The sequence below is a fragment of the Sphaerodactylus townsendi genome, linkage group LG17 (genome assembly GCF_021028975.2).
Source record: "Sphaerodactylus townsendi isolate TG3544 linkage group LG17, MPM_Stown_v2.3, whole genome shotgun sequence".
NCBI classification, from domain to species: Eukaryota; Metazoa; Chordata; class Lepidosauria; order Squamata; family Sphaerodactylidae; genus Sphaerodactylus; species Sphaerodactylus townsendi.
The window spans coordinates 1,296,874-1,317,001 of NC_059441.1; the positions used below are offsets into that span (position 1 = coordinate 1,296,874).

The 20,128-nt window shown below is 48.5% G+C and overlaps 2 protein-coding genes across 2 annotated transcripts in view; both read right to left on the reverse strand.

The window, feature by feature from the left end:
- Nucleotides 1-6,790: 6,790 nt before the first annotated feature.
- On the reverse strand, nucleotides 6,791-15,520 carry SEC11A (SEC11 homolog A, signal peptidase complex subunit). The gene is made up of 6 exons (XM_048482197.1): nucleotides 15,375-15,520; nucleotides 14,224-14,333; nucleotides 11,656-11,805; nucleotides 9,109-9,228; nucleotides 7,719-7,776; nucleotides 6,791-7,064 (listed from the first exon to the last, which is right to left on the reverse strand). The coding sequence occupies exons 1-6, from the start codon at nucleotides 15,423-15,425 to the stop codon at nucleotides 7,014-7,016; spliced, it is 540 nt and encodes a 179-aa protein (XP_048338154.1). The 5' UTR covers nucleotides 15,426-15,520; the 3' UTR covers nucleotides 6,791-7,013.
- A 3,280-nt stretch (nucleotides 15,521-18,800) lies between these two features.
- Nucleotides 18,801-20,128, reverse strand: part of ZNF592 (zinc finger protein 592) — a 33,501-nt gene continuing 32,173 nt past the window's right edge. The window contains exon 11 of the mRNA XM_048481974.1: nucleotides 18,801-19,458. Coding sequence (XP_048337931.1) covers nucleotides 18,949-19,458 — 510 coding nt within the window. The 3' untranslated portion in view covers nucleotides 18,801-18,948. The remainder of the gene's footprint in view (nucleotides 19,459-20,128) is intronic.

Genomic DNA, 20,128 nt, shown 5'->3' on the forward strand with positions numbered 1-20,128 from the left:
CCAGCTCTGCCGCCTGAGCTGTGGAGGCTTATCTGGGGAATTCAGATTAGCCTGTACACTCCCACACACGCCAGCTGGGTGACCTTGGGCTAGTCACAGCTTCTCGGAGCTCTCTCAGCCTCACCTACCTCATAGGGTGTTTGTTGTGAGGGGGGAAGGGAAAGGAGATTTTAAGCTCCTGTGAGTCTCCTGCAGGAGAGAAAGGGGGGATATAAATCCAAATCCTCCTCCTCCTCCTCCTCCTCCTCCTCCTTCTTTAGTAGATGTGGCATTTTTTTTAGGAAGGCCTGCAAGAAATAAAACAGGAGTCGAGGGGCACCTTCAAGGCTCACAACACTTGATTAGCTTGTACAACATTTTTTGTAGGTTACTGTGGCTATAGTTTTAAGGTTTTGTATTGTTTTTAATTGGGGCTATTGGATTTGTTTTATTGTCTTGTCATTTGCTATTGTACACCGCCCTGAGCCCTTTGGGGGTAGGGCGGTTTATCAAATCGAATTAATAACAACAACAACAACAACAACAACAACAACAACAACAACAACAACAAAAAACACGTTAACCCATCAGAGACTTCTGTGGACCTCTGCTCACTTTTTCAGATGCAATGAATGGATCTTCACTATGCAGCTGTTGTTTTTCGGTAGGAGCATTTTTTTTAACAAGCAAGCAAAAAAGCAGGGTCGACGGGCCGCAAAATGCAGAACATGCAGGGTAAAGAGGAATCATGCAAAATTTAGGGCAAAAAATGCAGGCGCCTTTCACTTAGTTTCACTAAGTTAATTAACACCTACATTGGGTGAGAAATCCAACTTTTTTGTTCATTCGAGCCAGGGCGGGGGGAGATAATGTAAAACCTCTTAATAAAATACCAGTTCAGCCATTTCATGTTGGAGGGCTCTCTCCGCGGTTCTTTTGTGGAAGGGGTGTGATTGTCAGGTCAGAAACAGAGCACCTGCGGGAGATGAGAACCTTCCTTTATTGTTGTCTGAATACTGCAGGGTTTTTGAGTGCAGTTTTAAGTCAGTGACACACTCCTCTAAACCCTTGAACAAGTTTCTGTTTAGGACTGCTCTTCAAATGTCAGACTGGCGCCCATTTGTTTATTTTTACGTAGACACCAACCTATTTGTTGTACAAAGAGAACAAAAGGGCATTACTTTTGCTTCAACCAACGAATTCCCCCTGGAATTATTATCGTAGCCTGCAAAGCGTTTGGGAACAGGAATCAATTCTGATTCGACTAAGGAACGAGGAAATCGAAGACCCGAGAAACCCCAGTAGCTTCGAAAGGGAAAAGAGTCCTCGTGAATCTTGCGTAGCAAGCACCGAGCAGTCCCTTTTGGGGTTCGATAGAAATGTAATTCTTATCCAGGTTAAATCTACGAAGCTTATCAGTCAGGCAAATGCGCTGCAGGCTTGCTATATGGCTGCTATATAGCTGCTTGGTTTTGCGAACGCTTCTCACAGACATTCGATTTACCTGCATCTGGTATAAAGAGCTGTAGCTACGCCAGCTGGAAAGGGTTCTAGAGCTCTGTTTTCCTGCCCTCCTGCTAGGAAAGGGTTCTAGAGTTTTCCTGATGTCCTGCAAATGACTAGGCAAGGCTTTGCAAAGTGTACAACCGTAACAGTCTAGAACCTGCTGTACAAAATACCTCAACTGTAACCAGGTCTGCTGAGAAGAAGAAGAGAAGAGTTTGGATTTATATCCCCCTTTCTCTCCTGCAGGAGACTCAAAGGGGCTGACAATCTCCTTGCCCTTCCCCCCTCACAACAAACATCCTGTGAGGTGGGTGGGGCTGAGAGAGCTCCCAGAAGCTGTGACTAGCCCAAGGTCACCCAGCTGGCGTGTGTGGGAGTGTACAGGCTAATCTGAATTCCCCAGATAAGCCTCCACAGCTCAGGTGGCAGAGCTGGGAATCAAACCCGGTTCCTCCAGATTAGATACATGAGCTCTTAACCTCCTACGCCACTGCTGCTCCAAACTGTGGCGTTCCTATCCTGCAAACTCTTTCCCAAACTTATTATCAATTTCTTGAAACATTGCCTGGAGTTTACTTCCTTCTTTCTTGCTTGCTTTCAAACAGAAGCCCTATAGACCATTGTGTGCTCCTGCTTATAATTTTATTTGCCGTCTGCTTTGCTTGTAAATCCTGCTCCTTTAGATATTTACATGTGTTCAGGATGGATTTATTGGCAGATGCAATTAGGGATGTATCTGTGTGTCCCCTTTTGCGCATCTTGTTAAATTTGTCTTCTCTGAAAACAGCACCGGCTGTCATTAAGTCACTGCTCGTTAGACACCCAAGATAATACATTGTCACACCTGCCAACAAGGCGGCTCCACGAGCTCAAGTGAGAATCTGACCCCGATTTGGCTTGTAAGGCTCTGAAACAGGTCTTGTGTGGCTCTGGCCACGCCGCGTCCACACTCCCAATGGAACTAGATCTTTACCGCAGTGTAAAGATGAGCCAGCGTGGTGCAGTGGTTAAGAGCAGGTGCACTCTAATCCAGAGAACCGGGTTTGATTCCCTGCTCTGACACTTTGAGCTGTGGAGGCTTATCTGGTGAACAAGATTAGCTTGTGCACTCCAACACACGTCAGCTGGGTGACCTTGGACTAGTCAGTTCTTCGGAGCTCTCTCAGCCCCAACCACCTTACAAGGTGTTTGTTATGGGGGGTAGGGGAAGGGAAAGGAGATTGTAAGCCCCTTTGAGTCTCCTTTCAGGAAAGAAAGGGGGGGCGGATAGAAATCCAAACTCTTCTTCTTCTTAAGCTTGACAGAGAAGCACAGCAAATGCAACTGACAGATGGGGAAAGATGCAGCGTGTCAGCCTGTGACGCGCAACAGTGGCGTTAGGAACTGCAGAAGGAACTCGCAAGCGCTTGCTAGGAGGCAGCGATTGTGCTAACCGTGCAGAGGCAGGTGCGAGACCGCTGTGGCAGGAGTCAGGTTACTGACAAACAGGCATCTCTGGCACCTTTCTAGGGGTATTGTCAACATGAGTCAGTCAGTAAAGAGAATCATATCCCCCAACTACAGGAGCTTAGGTAGTCTGGAACAGCAAGCTCCAACAGGATAATTTATCTACAGGCTACTGATGAAGATAAATGTGTTTTGTATCCAACAACTGCAGGGGGAAAAAACGGGAACTGAGAATCTCCTGCTAGAAGCCATTTGGAGCAGGTAACACAAAAAGATACTCCACTAAAATTTTGCTCACCTCAAAGTATCCTCTACAGCAGGGGTAGGGAACCTGCGGCTCGAGAGCCAAATGCTGCTCTTCTGCCCTTGCACTGCGGCTCCATGAGCCGAGCCACTGGCCCCATCCTTGCCCGCCCCTGCAGGCAGCAGGGCGGACGCATCCATGCGCTTCTCAGAATGAGCAGAGTAAAAGGTTTAAAGAACCCAATATATACAGTGTTATCTTTATTTTAAATGTAAAAAATTATTTGCGGCTCCAAGTGTTTTCTTTTCCCATGGAAAAGGGGTCCAAATGGCTCTTTGAGTGTTAATGGTTCCCTACCCCTGCTCTACAGCCTCTTCTGGTGCACTCTCATCTGGAGAACTGGGTTTGATTCCCCGCTCTGCTGCTTGAGCTGTGGAGGCTTATCTGGTGGACCAGATTAGCTTGTGCGCTCCAACACATGCCAGCTGGGTGACCTTGGGCGAGTCATAGACTTTCAGAACTCTCTCAGCCCCACCCACCTCGCAGGGTGTTTGTTGTGGTGGGGGAGGGAAAGGAGATTGTAAGCCTCTTTGAGTCTCCTTACAGGAAAGGGAGGATATAAATTCCTCATCCTCCTCTTCTTCTTCCTGTCCTTCTGTGGTCCAGCTAGTTGTTGCTCTGGCAGTGGCTCTATGGAGCCACAGGTGTGGAAATGGTTTCAGTGGATTGCAGCACCTCCCGAAAACTCATCAGCAACAGCATAAGAACATAAGAACTAGCCTGCTGGATCAGACCAGAGTCCATCTAGTCCAGCACTCTGCTACTCGCAGTGGCCCACCAGGTGCCTTTGGGAGCTCACCTGCAGGAGGTGAAAGCACCAGAATACAATATACTAAGAGTGCCATTTGGAACACGGAATTTTCATGAAAGACCTTTTTACAGCTGCAAAGATGAGCTGAATATTCCTGTACCTCTTGGTTCTATTTAATCAAATGATACCATGATGGGGAGGGGAAAAAACACACCAGACACTCTGGATTATTCCCCTGTCCTCTGGACATTTCTCAAGTAAAACCAGCCTCCAATTAGTTTCTCAGCAGTCTCAGGTTTGACTGCAACCAAGGTCCCCAAGGTAGGTTCAGACAGGAAAGATAAAGTTTTGCCTCCTTTAACTCATCCTCGTTTGCCAATTTAGTATAACAAAGGTCTTCGGAGAGCCGTTACCTGGAGTCTGTTGGAATGAGCTCCATCCATGAAACATCTTGCCCTTCAATCTTACTCCGAGCAACTCAAGATTGACTTAGGGCCCTTCCGCACATGCAAAATAATGCACTTCCAATCCACTTTCACAATTGTTTGCAAGTGGATTTTGCTATTCCGCACAGTCAAATCCAGCTGCAAAGTGCATTGAAATGGATTGAAAATGCATTATTCTGCATGTGCAGAAGGGGCCCTAGTCCACTCAGTTTCCCTCTGCATCCCCTCAACTACCCTGTGAGGTAGGTCAACCTGAGAGACAAAGGCAGGTCTGACTTACATAGTTTTGTGAACGAGCAGGAGTTTGAATCTAGATCGCCATCATCCTAATCTGATACTCTGACAATTATTCAAGTGGAGAGGTGAAGGCTTGGGGCTGGGGGGGGACCCTCTCGCCACCCACCCACCCACCCCCGGCCTGTTTTTCAATTTTTCCAGGGGAAGAAATGGAAATTTTGGAAGTACTGAAAAAAAGTGTATGAAATATTTTCTCTTTTGGGATGAGTCGAATGCTTTCGAAGACAAAGTGGGTACACTGTAGGCAACACACAAGTCTTCAATCAAAGCCTCCAAAGAATGCCGGAAGTTTCATAGAGAACTTGGCTGTCTCTAACCAGTAACAGACATCAGAGTACAAGCTCTAAGCCAGCGTAGGGTGCCGGTAATATAGTATTGGGTATATCTGCAAGTTTGCCTGTACAAAACTCAGGCATTTATAACTTTTAAATTACTCTGTCAAATATTGCAATTTTGTGCGAAGTAAGTTGTAAACAATACATTATGTTGTTGTTACAGAAGTAAAATTAGTTTGGGTTTGCTAGGATGGTAACTATTGCATCTATTTCAATTCCATTCCATTCCATTTTAACCTTTAATGGCATATAAATTATTAGCATGTTTCCATTTAAAAGAGAAAACTTTTAAAACATTTAAATACGGCGTGTTTAAAATGCTTTCCAAGAATTTAGCCACTGCCGAGGTGATCGATGGATTACAGTCACTTAGCAGAAAGCGAGTGGTCTGGAACTTGGAGTGCTCAAGTCTCGGAAGCAACAAAGGGTATATTAAAATCATGCGCAGGTTACTGTGAAGACAGCATTCCAGAAGGATATGAGTTATGGTTTCTATAGATCCACATCCGCAACGGCATAGTCTCTGGTGTTTAGGGATCTGGAGGTATCTCCCTGAGGTTTCCGCTGATGGGAAAATGTTGAGGCGTGCTAGCATGAATGCACGACGTTGGTTGATGGATAGGCATCTATTTCAATTTCCCACCTTTTTTTTCCGGGGGAAACAGGGGCCTTCAAAATTTCTGGAAATTGTACATCACTATATCCCACCCAGGGCAGTGTTGAGAAGTCCCCTTAGGACAGGCAGTGAACCACCAGGTAGGTCTAAAAGGTATTTGTGCAGCTGGATCTGAATTGTCACAAAACTCAACCCTCTTTATCGAACTTTGCTGCTGTCCTGTGACATCCAACATACGTTGTGCAGACAATCCCATGTTGTTTGTTGCCTTCAAACAGTGGAGTAGGAGGTTAAGAGCTCGTGTATCTAATCTGGAGGAACCGGGTTTGATTCCCAGCTCTGCCGCCTGAGCTGTGGAGGCTTATCTGGGGAATTCAGATTAGCCTGTGCACTCCCACACACGCCAGCTGGGTGACCTTGGGCTAGTCACAGCTTCTCGGAGCTCTCTCAGCCCCACCTACCTCACAGGGTGTTTGTTGTGAGGGGGGAAGAGAAAGGAGATTGAAAGCCCCTTTGAGTCTCCTACAGGAGAGAAAGGGGGGATATAAATCCAAACTCTTCTTCTTCTTCATCCCATGATCTCGGTTACATTTGACCCATCCGTGATGGTTGTATGTGGCCCAACAGCCATAAACTGGTTGCAAATTCATGGGACTTCTATGGGTAACACGATATTTTATTCATACATTCAGAAGACTGTTTCTCTTGTAATCTGGCCATCTCCGGCACTGTAAGAATCATGTTCTTGCAGATTTTTCTGTGGCCAGTTAAGGGAACGAGCACCTGTGAGCTTAGAAGAAGAAGAAGAGTTTGGATTTATATCCCCCCTTTCTCTCCTGCAGGAGACTCAAAGGGCTCCTTGCAGTTCCCTTCCCCTCACAACAAACACTGCAATGACTGGGGCTGATGAGAGCTCGAAGAAGCTGCAATGTTCTTCGGTCACAGCTGGGCGATGTGGGAGTGCACAGGCTAATCTGAATTCCCCAGATAAGCCTCCACAACTCAAGCGGCAGAGCGGGGAATCAAACCCGGTTCCTCCAGATTAGATACACGAGCTCTTAACCTCCTACGCCACTGCTGCTCCTTAGAAAGAGACATGAGACGAACTGCTTTGACTTCAAACTTTTTAATATAAAAATTCACTTGATGTACAAAAATCCTAAAATATGACAAACCGGTTCAAAATACTGGGAGGAATCAACCTTCTCATTACATAGCGGTAGAAAAACAAAACCAGAAGCCAAACCCAATTCGGTTAACAAAGCAGCGAAACGTACACACGTCACACCCCTCGGCGACTCTGCATCTCGACGTGGCCTCCGTGGCGCCCAAGCTACTCCCGATGGACCAGTACGAACAAGCCCAGCAGAAACAGGACGGTGTACTGGGAGGGAAAAAAGAGAGCCCCCCCCCAGAAAGCATTAGAACAGACGTGGAATATTTCGAGGGTCCACAAAGCATGTACAGAGGTTGCAACTGTGGCACAAGAGAAAATTGGTTTTTCGGAATTTGGCTCACGAGCCCAATACGAATCGGTTTTTGAAGGCTAAAGAAGGCCAAACAACATTTCGAAGGACTGACTTTTCCCTGAAGAAATGCCTGTCGGCACACCTTGCTTTATTTGCCAAGATGTAAAAGTATCCTCGCTGCTGGCGTGCAGGTGAGGGCATTTGTGGAAGGCTGACTTCAGAATGTTTACAAATTTTAAAACACTAGGAACTCCCATTCCTTACACTTTCTTCTCGGTGCCCAGTCTGTGCCCCGCCCCAGTCCTGAACATGTACTAACCTGCCTGCACCTGTCCAAGAAAGAGTTAAACAAAACTTCAGGCTCAGTTCTCAAGCACCTTTGTTCAGATCACCTTGCACAGGTGCAAGAGGCGGGCCTAGCTTAAAACTGCTTTTAATGACATCATGTGAGATACTTGGTTGATGAACGGTAGTAATACGCTTCCTGATGCAACAAGGTGTGCGAAGGTTTTATCGCAAGGACACTGCTGGTTTTCCAAGACAAAAGGTGGGGGAAAGAATCACAATACCTTGAATTTGGGGTAATCGTTCATCAAGATGGTCACTATTCCAATATATGGCACAAATCTGCAAAAATCAAAAACAACATCACCTGTTTGGAGACCATCACAACAGTAGTTTTATTTGCCCTGGCACATAAATCTGCAAGAGTTACTCAAGATTTATTTTGTTGCAAACGGCAGCTGGAACAAGCGGTTTGGGATGCTGTCCCAAATTATACGATGGTGCCAAGACCCTTGTTCAATGGCTCTGAACCTGGGCAACCCTACTCTGTTCTGCAATCATACTGCTGAAGTGCAAAAACTTTTGGGGCCAGCATCTGGCATTTCAAACCGAAGAAAACTTTCACGAACTCCCCACTGATGTGCAGCCCACAAGTTTCAGACACAAGAACTATGTAGTTGAGACCAAGGGATACAGCCAGGTGTTGGAGGGTGGGGACAGACTCAGTATCCAGAATGGCTTGTTCCATCCCACGCCTAGCAGAGGTTTTGCAAGGCAATGAAGGTACATCTGCCAATTCCTGCTGGCTGCAGAATCCAGATGCTTGCAGCACAAAAACTGGCACTAACAGAAGAGAGGAAGAAGAGTTGGATTTATATCCCCTCTTTCTCTCCTGTAGGAAACTCAAAGGGGCTTACAATCTCCTTTCCATTCTCCCCCACAACAAACACCCTGTGAGGTAGGTGGGGCTGAGAGAGCTCCGAGGAACTGTGACTAGCCCAAGGTCACCCAGCTGACATGTGTTGGAGTGCACAAGCTAATCTGGTTCCCCAGATAAGCCTCCACAGCTCCAGTGGCAGAGCGTGGAATCAAACCCGGTTGTCCAGATTAGAGTGCACTCTTAACCACTACCTCCAATAATAGCACTGGCCCTCCTTCTAGTGCTGGGTGTTTGTGTGTTTTTAACAGAATTGTTTTGATTTTAACGGCAGTTTTAATTGTTCTTCTGGCAACTGGCCCAGACATCTCTGTTGCCTCCCTACAAAAGTCTGAGTGTCTGTACAGCGATTATTGCCAGGAAGAAGAAGAAGAGTTTGGATTTATACCCCTCTTTCTCTCCTGTAAGGAGACTCAAAGGGGCTGACAATCTCCTTTCCCTTTTCTCCCCCCAACAAACACCCTGTGAGGTGAGTGCGGCTGAGAGAGCTCCAAAGAACTGTGACTAGCCTTAGGTCACCCAGCTGGCCTCTGTTGGAGCACACAAGGTAATCTGGTTCACCAGACAAGTCTGCACAGCTCAAGTGGCAGAACGGGGAATTAAACCCAGTTGTCCAGATTAGAGCGCACCTGCTCTTAACCACTACACCACACCCAAACATGGCATTTTAAAAATACAGCCAGTGTCACAGGGAGAATCAGAGCCAACGTCAACCAAGGTGTTTCCCCGCTGCTTACCCCCTCGCTCTTCCCACCACGTCTTTCTTCTCCAGCCAGTGCTGCCCTTGCCTGTACAGTCCTCTGTCATCCACAGCGTTGTTATCCCCCTTTGTCAAAAACTTGATGTCTCCGTTTTGCCTGAGAGGGGAAAAAATCCCAGATGAGCTGATACCGGGCACAGATAAGAACATAAGAACTAGCCTGCTGGATCAGACCAGAGTTCACCTAGTCCAGCACTCTGCTACTCGCTGTGGCCCACCAGGTGCCTTTGGGAGCTCACAGGCAGGAGGTGAAAGCAATGGCCTGCTGCTGCTGCTCCCGAGCACCTGGTCTGCTAAGGCATTTACAACCTCAGATCAAGAAGGATCAAGATTGGTAGCCATACATCGACTTCTCCTCCCTCAATCTGTCCAAGCCCCTTATAAGAACGTAAGAACATAAGAAAGAGCCTGCTGCATCAGACCAGAGTCCATCTAGTCCAGCCCACCAGGTGCCTTTGGGAGCTCACAGGCAGGAGGTGAAAGCAATGGCCTGCTGCTGCTGCTGCTCCCAAGCACGTGGTTTGCTAAGGCATTTGCAATCTCAGATCAAGGAGGATCAAGATTGGTAGCCATACATCGACTTCTCCTCCATCAATCTGTCCAAGCCCTTTTTAAAGCTATCCAGGTAATTCCAGTTTCCCCCTTTTTAAAACGCCGGGAAGATGCCGGCGCTTCCTCGGCAGTGCCACGCCACGCTGGTGACAGAGCGGCACACAGGCCAGAGTTATGAGAAGCAGGTCTCCGAGAGAGAGGCAAGCAGGGGGAAGAGCTGAAAGCAGCTGTTGCTCTTTGTGCATCTAGTAGAGTCTCCTCCTTTGGAGGTTTTTAAACAGAGGCTGGGTGGCCATCTGTCAAGGGTGCTTTGATTTATTGTCGAAGGCTTTCACGACCGGATTCAACTAGTTCTGGTGGGTTTTCCGGGCTGTGTGGCCGTGGTCTGGTGGATCTTGTTCCTAACGTTTCGCCTGCATCTGTGGCTGGCATCTTCAGAGGTGTATCACAGAGGGAAGTCTGTTGTGATACACCTCTGGAGATGCCAGCCACAGATGCAGGCGAAACGTTAGGAACAAGATCCACCAAACCATGGCCACACAGCCCGGAAAACCCACCAGAACCTGGTGCTTTGATGGTCTGTTCCTGCATGGCAGGGGGTTGGACTGGATGGCCCTCGGGGGTCTCTTCCAACTCTATGATCTTCTCTCCACGATGGCTGAGACGTGCCATCGAAGCCAACAGGCTATGGATTTTAAAAAGGAAGTCAATAGAGTTCTTCAAGTCATGGAGGCGAAACACACATATCCTTTTAAATGGGGTCCATCAACAAGGCAGGCAAGTAGGTTACAGTACAGGGCTTCTTCATATCTGTGCTGGAACTTTAACGAGGAAGCAGCAAGTTATGTGTAAGGTAAAAGGTAAAGAGAGTCCCCTGCGCAAGCACCGACCCATGGGGTGACGTCTCATCAAAGTTTACCTGGCAGATTGTTTTAATGGGGTGGTTTGCCAGTTATCTACACTTCCCAGTCATTTTACTGAACTTGGAAGCATCCTCAAACTTGAGCTGGCTACCTGAAGCCTTCCATCAGGATCGAACTCAGGTCATGGGCAGAGCGTTAATTGCAGTGTTGCGGCTTACCGCTCTGCGCCACAGGGCAGAGATGCCCCTAAAATGAAGAGTTCTGCTGCCAGACTGCCAAAGTCGCCGTGGCCCAGGCAAAAACATCATCTCCTCCGGCTGAAGGCAACTTAAAGATGATGCACAAACCAATCACGGATCCCATGTATCTGTTTCACTAGCAGAGGAGTTTGCCTTTGGCAGAAGGAACCTTCCCCTCATGCAAGACATTCTTCTGACAGAGGGAAAACTCCTACGCTAGCAGATGGGATCCGCCCCATGGCCTGCCTGGTTCCATGGGCCACCCAGGCAATGGTGGGATCCAAAAATTTTAGTAACAGGTTCCCTCGCCAGCCCCCCCCCCTCTCAGCAAAGGGGCAGAGGCAAACCTGAGCCCTGGGCAAAACCTGAGCCGGATGCCACCCCCCCCCTTGGGCAGCCACCCCACCGCGACCCCCCAATTTTTTTTTGCACCAGGTCATTTCTAAATCATCATCACATTATAGAAAATGCCCCAACTCATAAATCTGAACACAGCAATGGTGAAATGCACAGGTTCTTTGATAGAGACTAGTGAGATAAAAGGTACGAAAGGCTAAGAATCAATGAATCGCAGTACCTGAAAGGGATTAACCCAGTTCAGGGAGTGACATTATTAGTCGCAATTGCTATATGGAACCTTCACGTTCAAAGGCAGGATGCCTCTTGGGGAGGCGGGGGTGTGGAGATGGAAAAGCGGACCCAATTAGTAACCCCCTCTCGGCACACACAAATAATTAGTAACCCACTCTCGGGAACTGGTGAGAACCTGCTGGATCCCACCTCTGCACCCAGGGCGACTGGGGTGGACTGTGAAATAGACCCACCAACAGTCAGCAGCAACAATCACTTTCCACGAAACAGAAGACGTACTTTTCGTGGATTTTCAGCACACGGTGGACGATTGGGATCTCCCGTCCTTCTATCCTAAAGACCACAATTTCACCCACTCTGATCGGCTCTTCGATGCGATTGGTTAAGAAGAGGAGGTCCCCCCTGTGAAAGGCAGGCTCCATGCTGCCACTGAAAGACAAAGACAACAGTTAGTAAAAATATGTGGAAAAGAAGAAGAGTTTGGATTTCTATCCCCCCTTTCTCTCCTGTAAGGAGACTCAAAGGGGCTTACAATCTCCTTTCCCTTCCCCCCACCCACAACAAACACTCTGCAAGGTGGGTGGGGCTGGGAGAGCGCCGAAGAACTGTGACTAGCCCAAGGTCACCCAGCTGGTGTGCGTTGGAGTGCACATACTAATCTGATTCTCCAGATAAGCCTCCACAGCTCAAGCGGCAGAGCGGGGAATCAAACCTGGTTTTCCAGATTGGAGTGCACCTGCTCTTAACCACTATGCTACTGCTGCTCTCTTCACCACTAGAACCCTGCTGGATCAGACCAGTGGTCCACCTAGTCCAGCATCCTGTGTCACACAGCAGCCAACCAGTCCCTTCGGAGGTCCAAAAACAGGACGTATAGGGTGAGGCCTTCCCCAATGTTGCCCCCTTGGGATCGGAGGCTAGCTTTCTCTGTTTCTGAAAGGATGTGAGCTAGGCTGGCCTTTCTAGGGCTAATCGAGGATTCATTGAGATAATAAGGTATTCAAAACACATCACTCATGTAACTGTTACAGCAATCTGATAAGGAAGGTCAGTATGGTCCCCATATTATAGACGAAGGTGTTCAGAGTGAGCGGAATTCCTGAGACCTCCCCTGGGAAGCTCACGGAGAGGAGAAATTTGAACAGGGAGCCTCCCAGACCACTCCTTGTCTTCTTTGCCACTTTGCTATGCTAACAGAAGACTGTTAAGAACTTTTACAAGTACAAATCACAGCCAGAATGTTCAGTTTCTCAGCAGAGACAGTTGCTGTGATTTACTCCAGCGCTGGGCTAGCCCCATTTGATAAAGCAATCCAGAATCTTTTAACCTTTGCAATTTCAAAGCAATTAAACCCAGCACGAGGAGAGACGGTGAACTTTCAGCGCGGCGCCTCTGCGCTGTGCTTGCAGTTCCCGGGCCGGCCTGACATTCAAACGAGGAAATAAAAAGGCAGAGAGATAGCCTTCTGGCCTCCTGTTCAAAGTGCCGGCAGCAGACATGTATCACCAAGCCTCTGGTGACACACGAGACAAGAGCCGTCCAATAACAAAGCCGTGAAAGCCAAGGAGGCCGGCAGACAGGAGTCAAAACAACATCTGCCTCTTGACTTCGCCCGTGTAAAACTTCTTGAGTTGACAACGGTGCCTGTTCTTTTCAACCTTTTCTTTTCAAGGAGAAAGAAAAAACTCTTTGATGCTCTGAAGATGAAACGTCAGGAGAAAATGCTACAAGAACACGCCCAAGCAGAGCTATTTTTTTAAAGTTAGAGAAAAGCCAGAAGAATATTACACAAGAGATAAAAATGTGGAATTCGTTGCTAGAGGATGTAGTGATGGACGCAGGCAGGTGGCTTTAAAGGGGGATTAGATACGTTCGAGGAAGAAGAAGAGGAGGAGTAGCAGTTCGGATTTATATCCCACCTTTCTCTCCTGTAAGGAGACTCAAGGTGGCTGACAAGCTCCTTTCCCCTCCTCTCCCCCCAACAGACCTTGAGAAGTAGGTGGGGCTGAGAGAGTTCTGAGAGAACTGTGACTAGTCCAAGGTCACCCAGCAGGAAAGCAGGAGTGTGGAAACACATCTGGTTCACCAGATAAGCCTCCGCCGCTTAGGTGGGGAATCTCTAGATTACAATCCACCTGCTCTTAACCACTTCACCACGCTGGCTCAAGAGAGATTATTAGTGACTACTAACCATGGTGGCTAAGGGGACCTCTACATCCAGAGGCAATAAGAAGAAGAGTTTGGATTTATATCCCCCCCTTTCTCTCCTGCAGGAGACTCAAAGGGGCTTACAATCTCCTTTCCCTTCCCCCCCTCACAACAAACACCCTGTAAGGTAGGTGGGGCTGAGAGAGCTCCGAGAAGCTGTGACTAGCCCAAGGTCACCCAGCTGGCATGTGTGGGAGTGCACAGGCTAATCTGAATTCCCCAGACAAGCCTCCACAGCTCAGGCGGCAGAGCTGGGAATCAAACCCGGTTCCTCCAGATTAGATACACGAGCTCTTAACCTCCTACGCCACTGCTGCTCCTCACTAGAAGGCAACATCAGGGAAGGCCTATTCCCCGTTGCTGGGCCTCGAGAGGAACTGGCTGACCCATGAGTCTGATCCAGCAAGGCTCTTATCTTCTTAAGGAAAGTGTCATCATCTGTAAGGCCCACCATGGAAATGACAGGCCCCTTGTGCCAGAAGAGGGGATTCAAGGTTTGGGTTCCCCATAGCCTGGTTGGCCCCAGTCTCTGTGCTGCTGTCAGGGTGGACACAAAGGATGCTCCAGACATCATACTATCTGAGCAGTGGCCCAGCACCCGAAGTCCCAAATCAGGTCCAGTCTCCAGCCGGGGTTTACCTAAGCACGACCACGATGGGGCTCTCGCTCCCTGTCACCACCATCAGACCCTTCCAGATCATCAGCGCGGAGGAAACGATCATCCCAAAATTCAGCACCTGATAATACAGCTGCGGGAAGAGCAGAGGTGAGGAACTTGCTGGGAAAGGCTCCGCCTTGCACAGTGGAAACGGACACACACTGTGTCTTCCCTCAGACACAAATGCCACCCCCTCCCGATACTCAAACACCAGACTTCCACAACTCTTTGACTTGAAGAGTTTGGATTTATAGCCCCCCCCCCTTCCATTGTCTCCTGAAGGAGACTCAAAGGGGCTTACAATCTCCTTTCCCTTCCTCACCACAACAAACACCCTGTGAGGTGGGTGGAGCTGAGAGAGCTCCAAGGAACTGTGATCACCCAACTGGCATGTGTTGGGAATGCACAAGCTAATCTGGTTCCCCAGGTAAACCTCCACAGCTCAAGTGGCAGAGCGGGGAATCAAACCCGGTTCTCCAGATTAGAGTGCACCTGCTCTTAACCACGCTCACACTCTCGACACAACTGGCTCTACTATCTGGGCAAGGTGCCTCTTGTCAACTCAATGGATCCACAAGATACACTCTGTGCCTGGAAAACTTTGATACACTAAACACCACAGAAGGGAATTAAAAAGAGACTGAATGGCAGCATCCCACGCTGGCCCAAACGTTGAGATCTCAATTGCTTACACTGGTCAACAGAAGTTATGTGCAGGACTAGGAGCACGCCATGCGCTTCTGGCATGCTGTGGCGTGAACTGTCTACTCTAGACTATGGAGGCAGCCAACGCATGGGAAGGTTGATCCTGCAACAGGATACTGGGCTTAAATGTGAAACTCGGAAAAGATCAGCAGGAAGTGACTGTCCATTGCCACTCGGAGATATACTGCCCTTGAACATGGCGGCTTCATTTAGCTCTCTTGGGTGAACTGGTTTTGAGCTTGGAAAAGTTATGAGCCGCCACCAGCCCAACTCCGAGGTGAGGGTCTGCCTGCCCTGCGTTCTCCCCATAGCAAAAGAAGAGGGGCTGCTGCAGAGACCACCCATCTCAGGGCTGCAAGCAACAAACCCGGGGGAGCCCCCACCCCGGATCCCCCTTAAGGACCCCGATCTCGGCCACCGCTCGCACCTGCCGCTTATTCATCCGCCGAACATCGTCCAAGAAGTCCAGGGACAACATCACGGGGGGGAAAGTTGCAGAGACCGGCGGGACAGGACCGCGGCACTTCCGCTTCCGGCCGCCCAGAGTTATTTCCGGCCAATGTGGACACAGAACGGACGCTGTTCTTTGCAAGCAGGGCCCGCCTCCTAGGCCAAAGAGAGATTGCTGCTCTACACTTCCGGTTCCGAGAAGTCAAACTGAAACTACCTGGCCCTGAGATGGCTTTTATTAATTGGGTCACAGGGCTCCACAGGTTCAATAGGAGAAACCTCCAATTTCTATTTCTAGAAAGGAAGGTGCTCATTGGCCTTTCACAGCATAGAAACCCAGCTTTTTTGGGGGGGGGATAGGATCCTGCTATTCCACAGCCAGACCCCCCCTGTCCGACTTATTTGCATGTTGCAAAAATTGCTGTGCGTTTCCCCAACTCTTTCCCCGCAAATGGCATTTCCAACGTGCACATGGTAACCGGAAGTTTTTATCGGACCACTAGCAAGACTGTGCCTCTTAAACCTTGACTAAAAGGACTCCCCGCGAGTCTCAGAGGGTGAGTCCTGCGCATGCGCTCTCTTTGGGCTGTCTCTAGCGTGTGGCGGGGCCCGCCCCTCCTGCATTCCTGGAAATATAATAATATATTTATAATTCCCGTGGAGGGAAAGCGAGAGTTGTCTTAACAACAGGCCAAGTCCATTTCTGTTTTAAGCAGAGAGGCGCCTTTGCAATTATAAACACATTGCGATGCATCGCATTCACTTTTCATCCATTCAACTGTATTCAGTCCAGCTCTTCTGGATTGTATACTACAATTGCAATATAATACTACAATATAAATAAATTGCATCCAGATTAAATAATTGCAGTCTAATATATTTAATGGTCTAGATCTGGATGGGTGACCTCGTAGAAGAAGAAGAGTTTGGATTTTATACCCTGCTTTTCTTCAACTGTAAGGAGTCACAAAGTGGCTTGCAAACTCCTTTCTGTTCCTCTCCCCACAATGGACACAATGGTGGGGGTGTGACAAGCCCAAGGTCGCCCAGCAGGCTTCATGTGTAGGAGCAGGGAAACAAATCCAGTTCACCAGATAAGAGTCCGTTGCTCATGGGGAGGAGTGCGGAATCACACCCGGTTCTCCAGATGAGAAGCCACCTGCTCTTAACCACTACTACCCCATGCTGGCTCTCAAAAGCTAAGCAGTTGTTATGCGGGTGGGAGACCCGCCAAGGCATTCCAGAGTCCCTATGCAGACACAGGCAATACCAAACAATCTCTGCCTTGAACACCTTATAGGGTCACCTGAAATCAGCTGTGTCTTGACGGGATTTTCTTCCACCAATACACTTAATTGGAACACATTACAGACAGCATGAAGCAGTTAAGCTCGCCCAGGGCAACAGTCTGAAAGCCTTTTATCCTCACAACAACCGGATGAGGAGCTGCAGGTGAGTGGCAGATAGTTGTCTTACTCCGGGCACACCTTGGAGCTCTCCTGGAATTACAACTGAACTCCAAGCTACAAAGATCTATCTAAAAGAGCATCTTCAAAAGCTAAGATTACGTCCCGTGGTGTTACAGCCCTACGGAGCTCCACTCCTTCTCCAAGGTCCACCCTCCAGGAACTTCGCAACCAGGAATTGGCAACCCGGCGATCAATCTCACAATGACAGTGTGCCAGGATCCAGTTCTGTATTTTCAGAAAAGCCCACCAACGAAGACAGATGGCAAAGACTTGGAATTACACCAATAACAAAGAAAATGAGGGAAGCACGGTGGTACGGGCACATGATACGACAGGAGACTTCTGTTGCAAAAATGGCCCTCAGCTTTGACCCAGGAGGCCACTGCCCACATGGGAGACCGAAGAAACAGTGGATGGACAGTATTGCTGAAGACAGATGTGCTGTCAATCTTACCACTGAAAATGCCCCAAATCGAGCTTATTTGGCAAAGAAAATGTCAGTGCTAACCCCCTCAGGGGGAATATAGTCCAAGAACAAGATAGATATGCCAATTTCAAAGAGGGGAATTGAGCTCTTCCCAAATTACATCTGGAGGAAGTGTCTGCTTTGGACACTGAAACTTTTGGCACCATGTCCTTGCTGACCTCTGACCCCATTTCCACACTCTGCCCCTCACCCCCAGCAAAGCTCCATCCCCAAATCTCTAAAAACTTCCCATGCTGCACCTGGCAACCAAAAATACTACTGAACAGACCCCAACAGCTAGACATTGTTAGATGGTTTTATTTGAAATACTTTGAAGTAAACATTATAGCAAGGCTCGAATGCCTCAGCAAATTAAATAGATATGTAAATGGCTTGGAAGTGATTTTCCCCCCCCACACCCTCCCCCGCTATCGTTATTATAGCTAGGCTACTCTGTAAAACATTCCCTAGACTAAATGTACACAGTATCAAAAAATACAAAGGGTTTTTATCAAAACATGTTCCAACAAGAAAGTGAGCCATTCAAATGTAATAAGATAAATAGGTTTTTTTCTTCTTCTTAAATTATTTATAGTAAACAATGAGCAGGAGTCAGACAACATAAAAAAAACTGTATATATATAATACATATATATATATATAAAGAGAAAGTAGTAGTATTACATAGACCGTGGGGAGGAAAGCACGCATGGGAAGAGAGCAAGGACTGAACGAACGAATCAACCGTAGGGAAATAGAAAATCTCCTGGGTCGCCGGGCCAACCGGCTAAAGACGGATGCTGCATGGACCGATCGCTTGCACTTCCTGTTTTGAATGCAGGAAAGGTCCCCGGCCTGGGTTGGGGAGCAACAGCACATTCTGCTCGCTTGGGGCCCTTGCTATTCTGACCCAATTTCTGAAGGGGGGGGGGGCGTCAGAACTGCCTTGGTCCAGCCATAATACAAAACGTGCAGGACCTCCCGCCCCGTACTTTCTGGTTAGACACTCTTCTCCAGAGATGGCCAATTATTTTTTTAAAATGGATCGCTTATCATGGAGGGACTGAAAGGCCAAGTGGGTGTGAGTCTAGGGCAGCAAAGCCGTGGGTGGGTCGATGGGTCAAGAGAAATGGAAATTTAGCAAACACTTGCGAGGCCCCGGCTGCGTCGAACTGTGTAACTGCGACAAAAATACCAGAGGGCCTCATGAGAAAAGGAAGGGGAGGGGGAAGTGAAGATATGCTCCTGGACGGGGCCGTGAGGGGCACACTATTGAGGGGAAAGAGCTCCTTTTGTTCTGATCCAGAAGGGGGAGAAGGGGAGGGCCAAGAAACAAACCTCCCCCCCGCCCCCCCGCCAATAAAATTCCCAGCAAAAAAGTGCTCCTTGCGCTGAAGGTACAGACATGGTTCAGCTTGGGATACTCATCGCCTGCTCCCTGGTCATCTCCCGTCTGCCACAAATCCAGTGCTACAGAGACGGTGGCAAAGGACTTTTGGATTCCCTTGCTCATTAAAAATGAGTGGAATGCAGAGCCCCGAGACATGAATACCAAATTTGAGAACCCTCGTTCCCGCTTCCACCCCTCGTCCGAAACCTCAGAGGGATACAAGGATCTACTCTTTAGCATTCGGGGTCTTTGAATGTTTGTTCTGAGAGGGGGGTTTCTCCGTGTCCTCTGACACCGACTTGCCCTCCAAGTCTTTCTCTTTTGAACTGTCCGCCTCCTCCTCCTCGACGTCCGCCTCCCCGTTGGGCTCCGCAAGTCCGTTCCTCTCTGTGTCCGGTCCCTCTTTCCCATGTCCTGGTTCTTCCGGCTCCTCCCGTTCCTCTTCCTCCTCCTCCTCCTCTTCCGGATCTTTGACTTTGTGAACAATGAAGAGATGCCTATTCAGAGAGATGTGGGACGTGTAACACAAACCGCAGAGTAGGCACTGGAAGGTGGAGCTGTCCGTCTTGTGCCGAGGTATGTGCCCCTGAAACTCAGTCTCGGAAGCTGTCGAAAACTCACATTTTGCGCACTTCCAGTGTGCTTTCAGTTTTTTCGCCGGCGGATCTTCGGATCCCGACGCTGCCGTCTGCGTCTGCTGCGCACCGCCTGCAGATACCCTCTTTGGAGATTTTGTCTACCAAACGAACAAGAAAGGACAGCTTTATTGCATCGGTCTCCAAAAGCCGGATCCAGTTCCCTGGGAGCGCCAAGGATGTAAACCTTGTTTAATAATCGTGCCGTTCAAACAAATGAGAATTTGATCATTTGAACTTTAATCATCTTGCAATCTGCACATGCGCTCTTCCTTATTATCATCTCTGCTGCTGGTTTTTGCTAAGGAAAGGAAACACGCTCCCGTGTCAGTCTTGTGGGCAGGTGGGAAACAAAAATGCATCTAATTTAAAAGAAGAAGAACAGTTTGGATTTATACCCCACCTTTCTCTCCTGTAAGGAGACTCAAGGTGGCTTACAAGCGCCTTTCCCTTCCTCTCCCCATCACAGACCCTTGTGAGGCAGGTGGGGCTGAGAAAGGTCTGGATGAGCTGTGACTAGCGGCTAGCCCAGGGGTAGGGAACCTGCAGCTCTCCAGATGTTCAGGAACTACAATTCCCATCAGCCTCTGTCAGCATGGCCAATTGGCCATGCTGGTAGGGGCTGATGGGAATTGTAGTTCCTGAACATCTGGAGAGCCGCAGGTTCCCTACCCCTGGGCTAGCCCAAGGCCACCCAGCAGGAATGAAGGAGTGTGGAAACACATCTGGTTCACCAGATAACCCCTCTCACAACAAACACCCTGTGAGGTG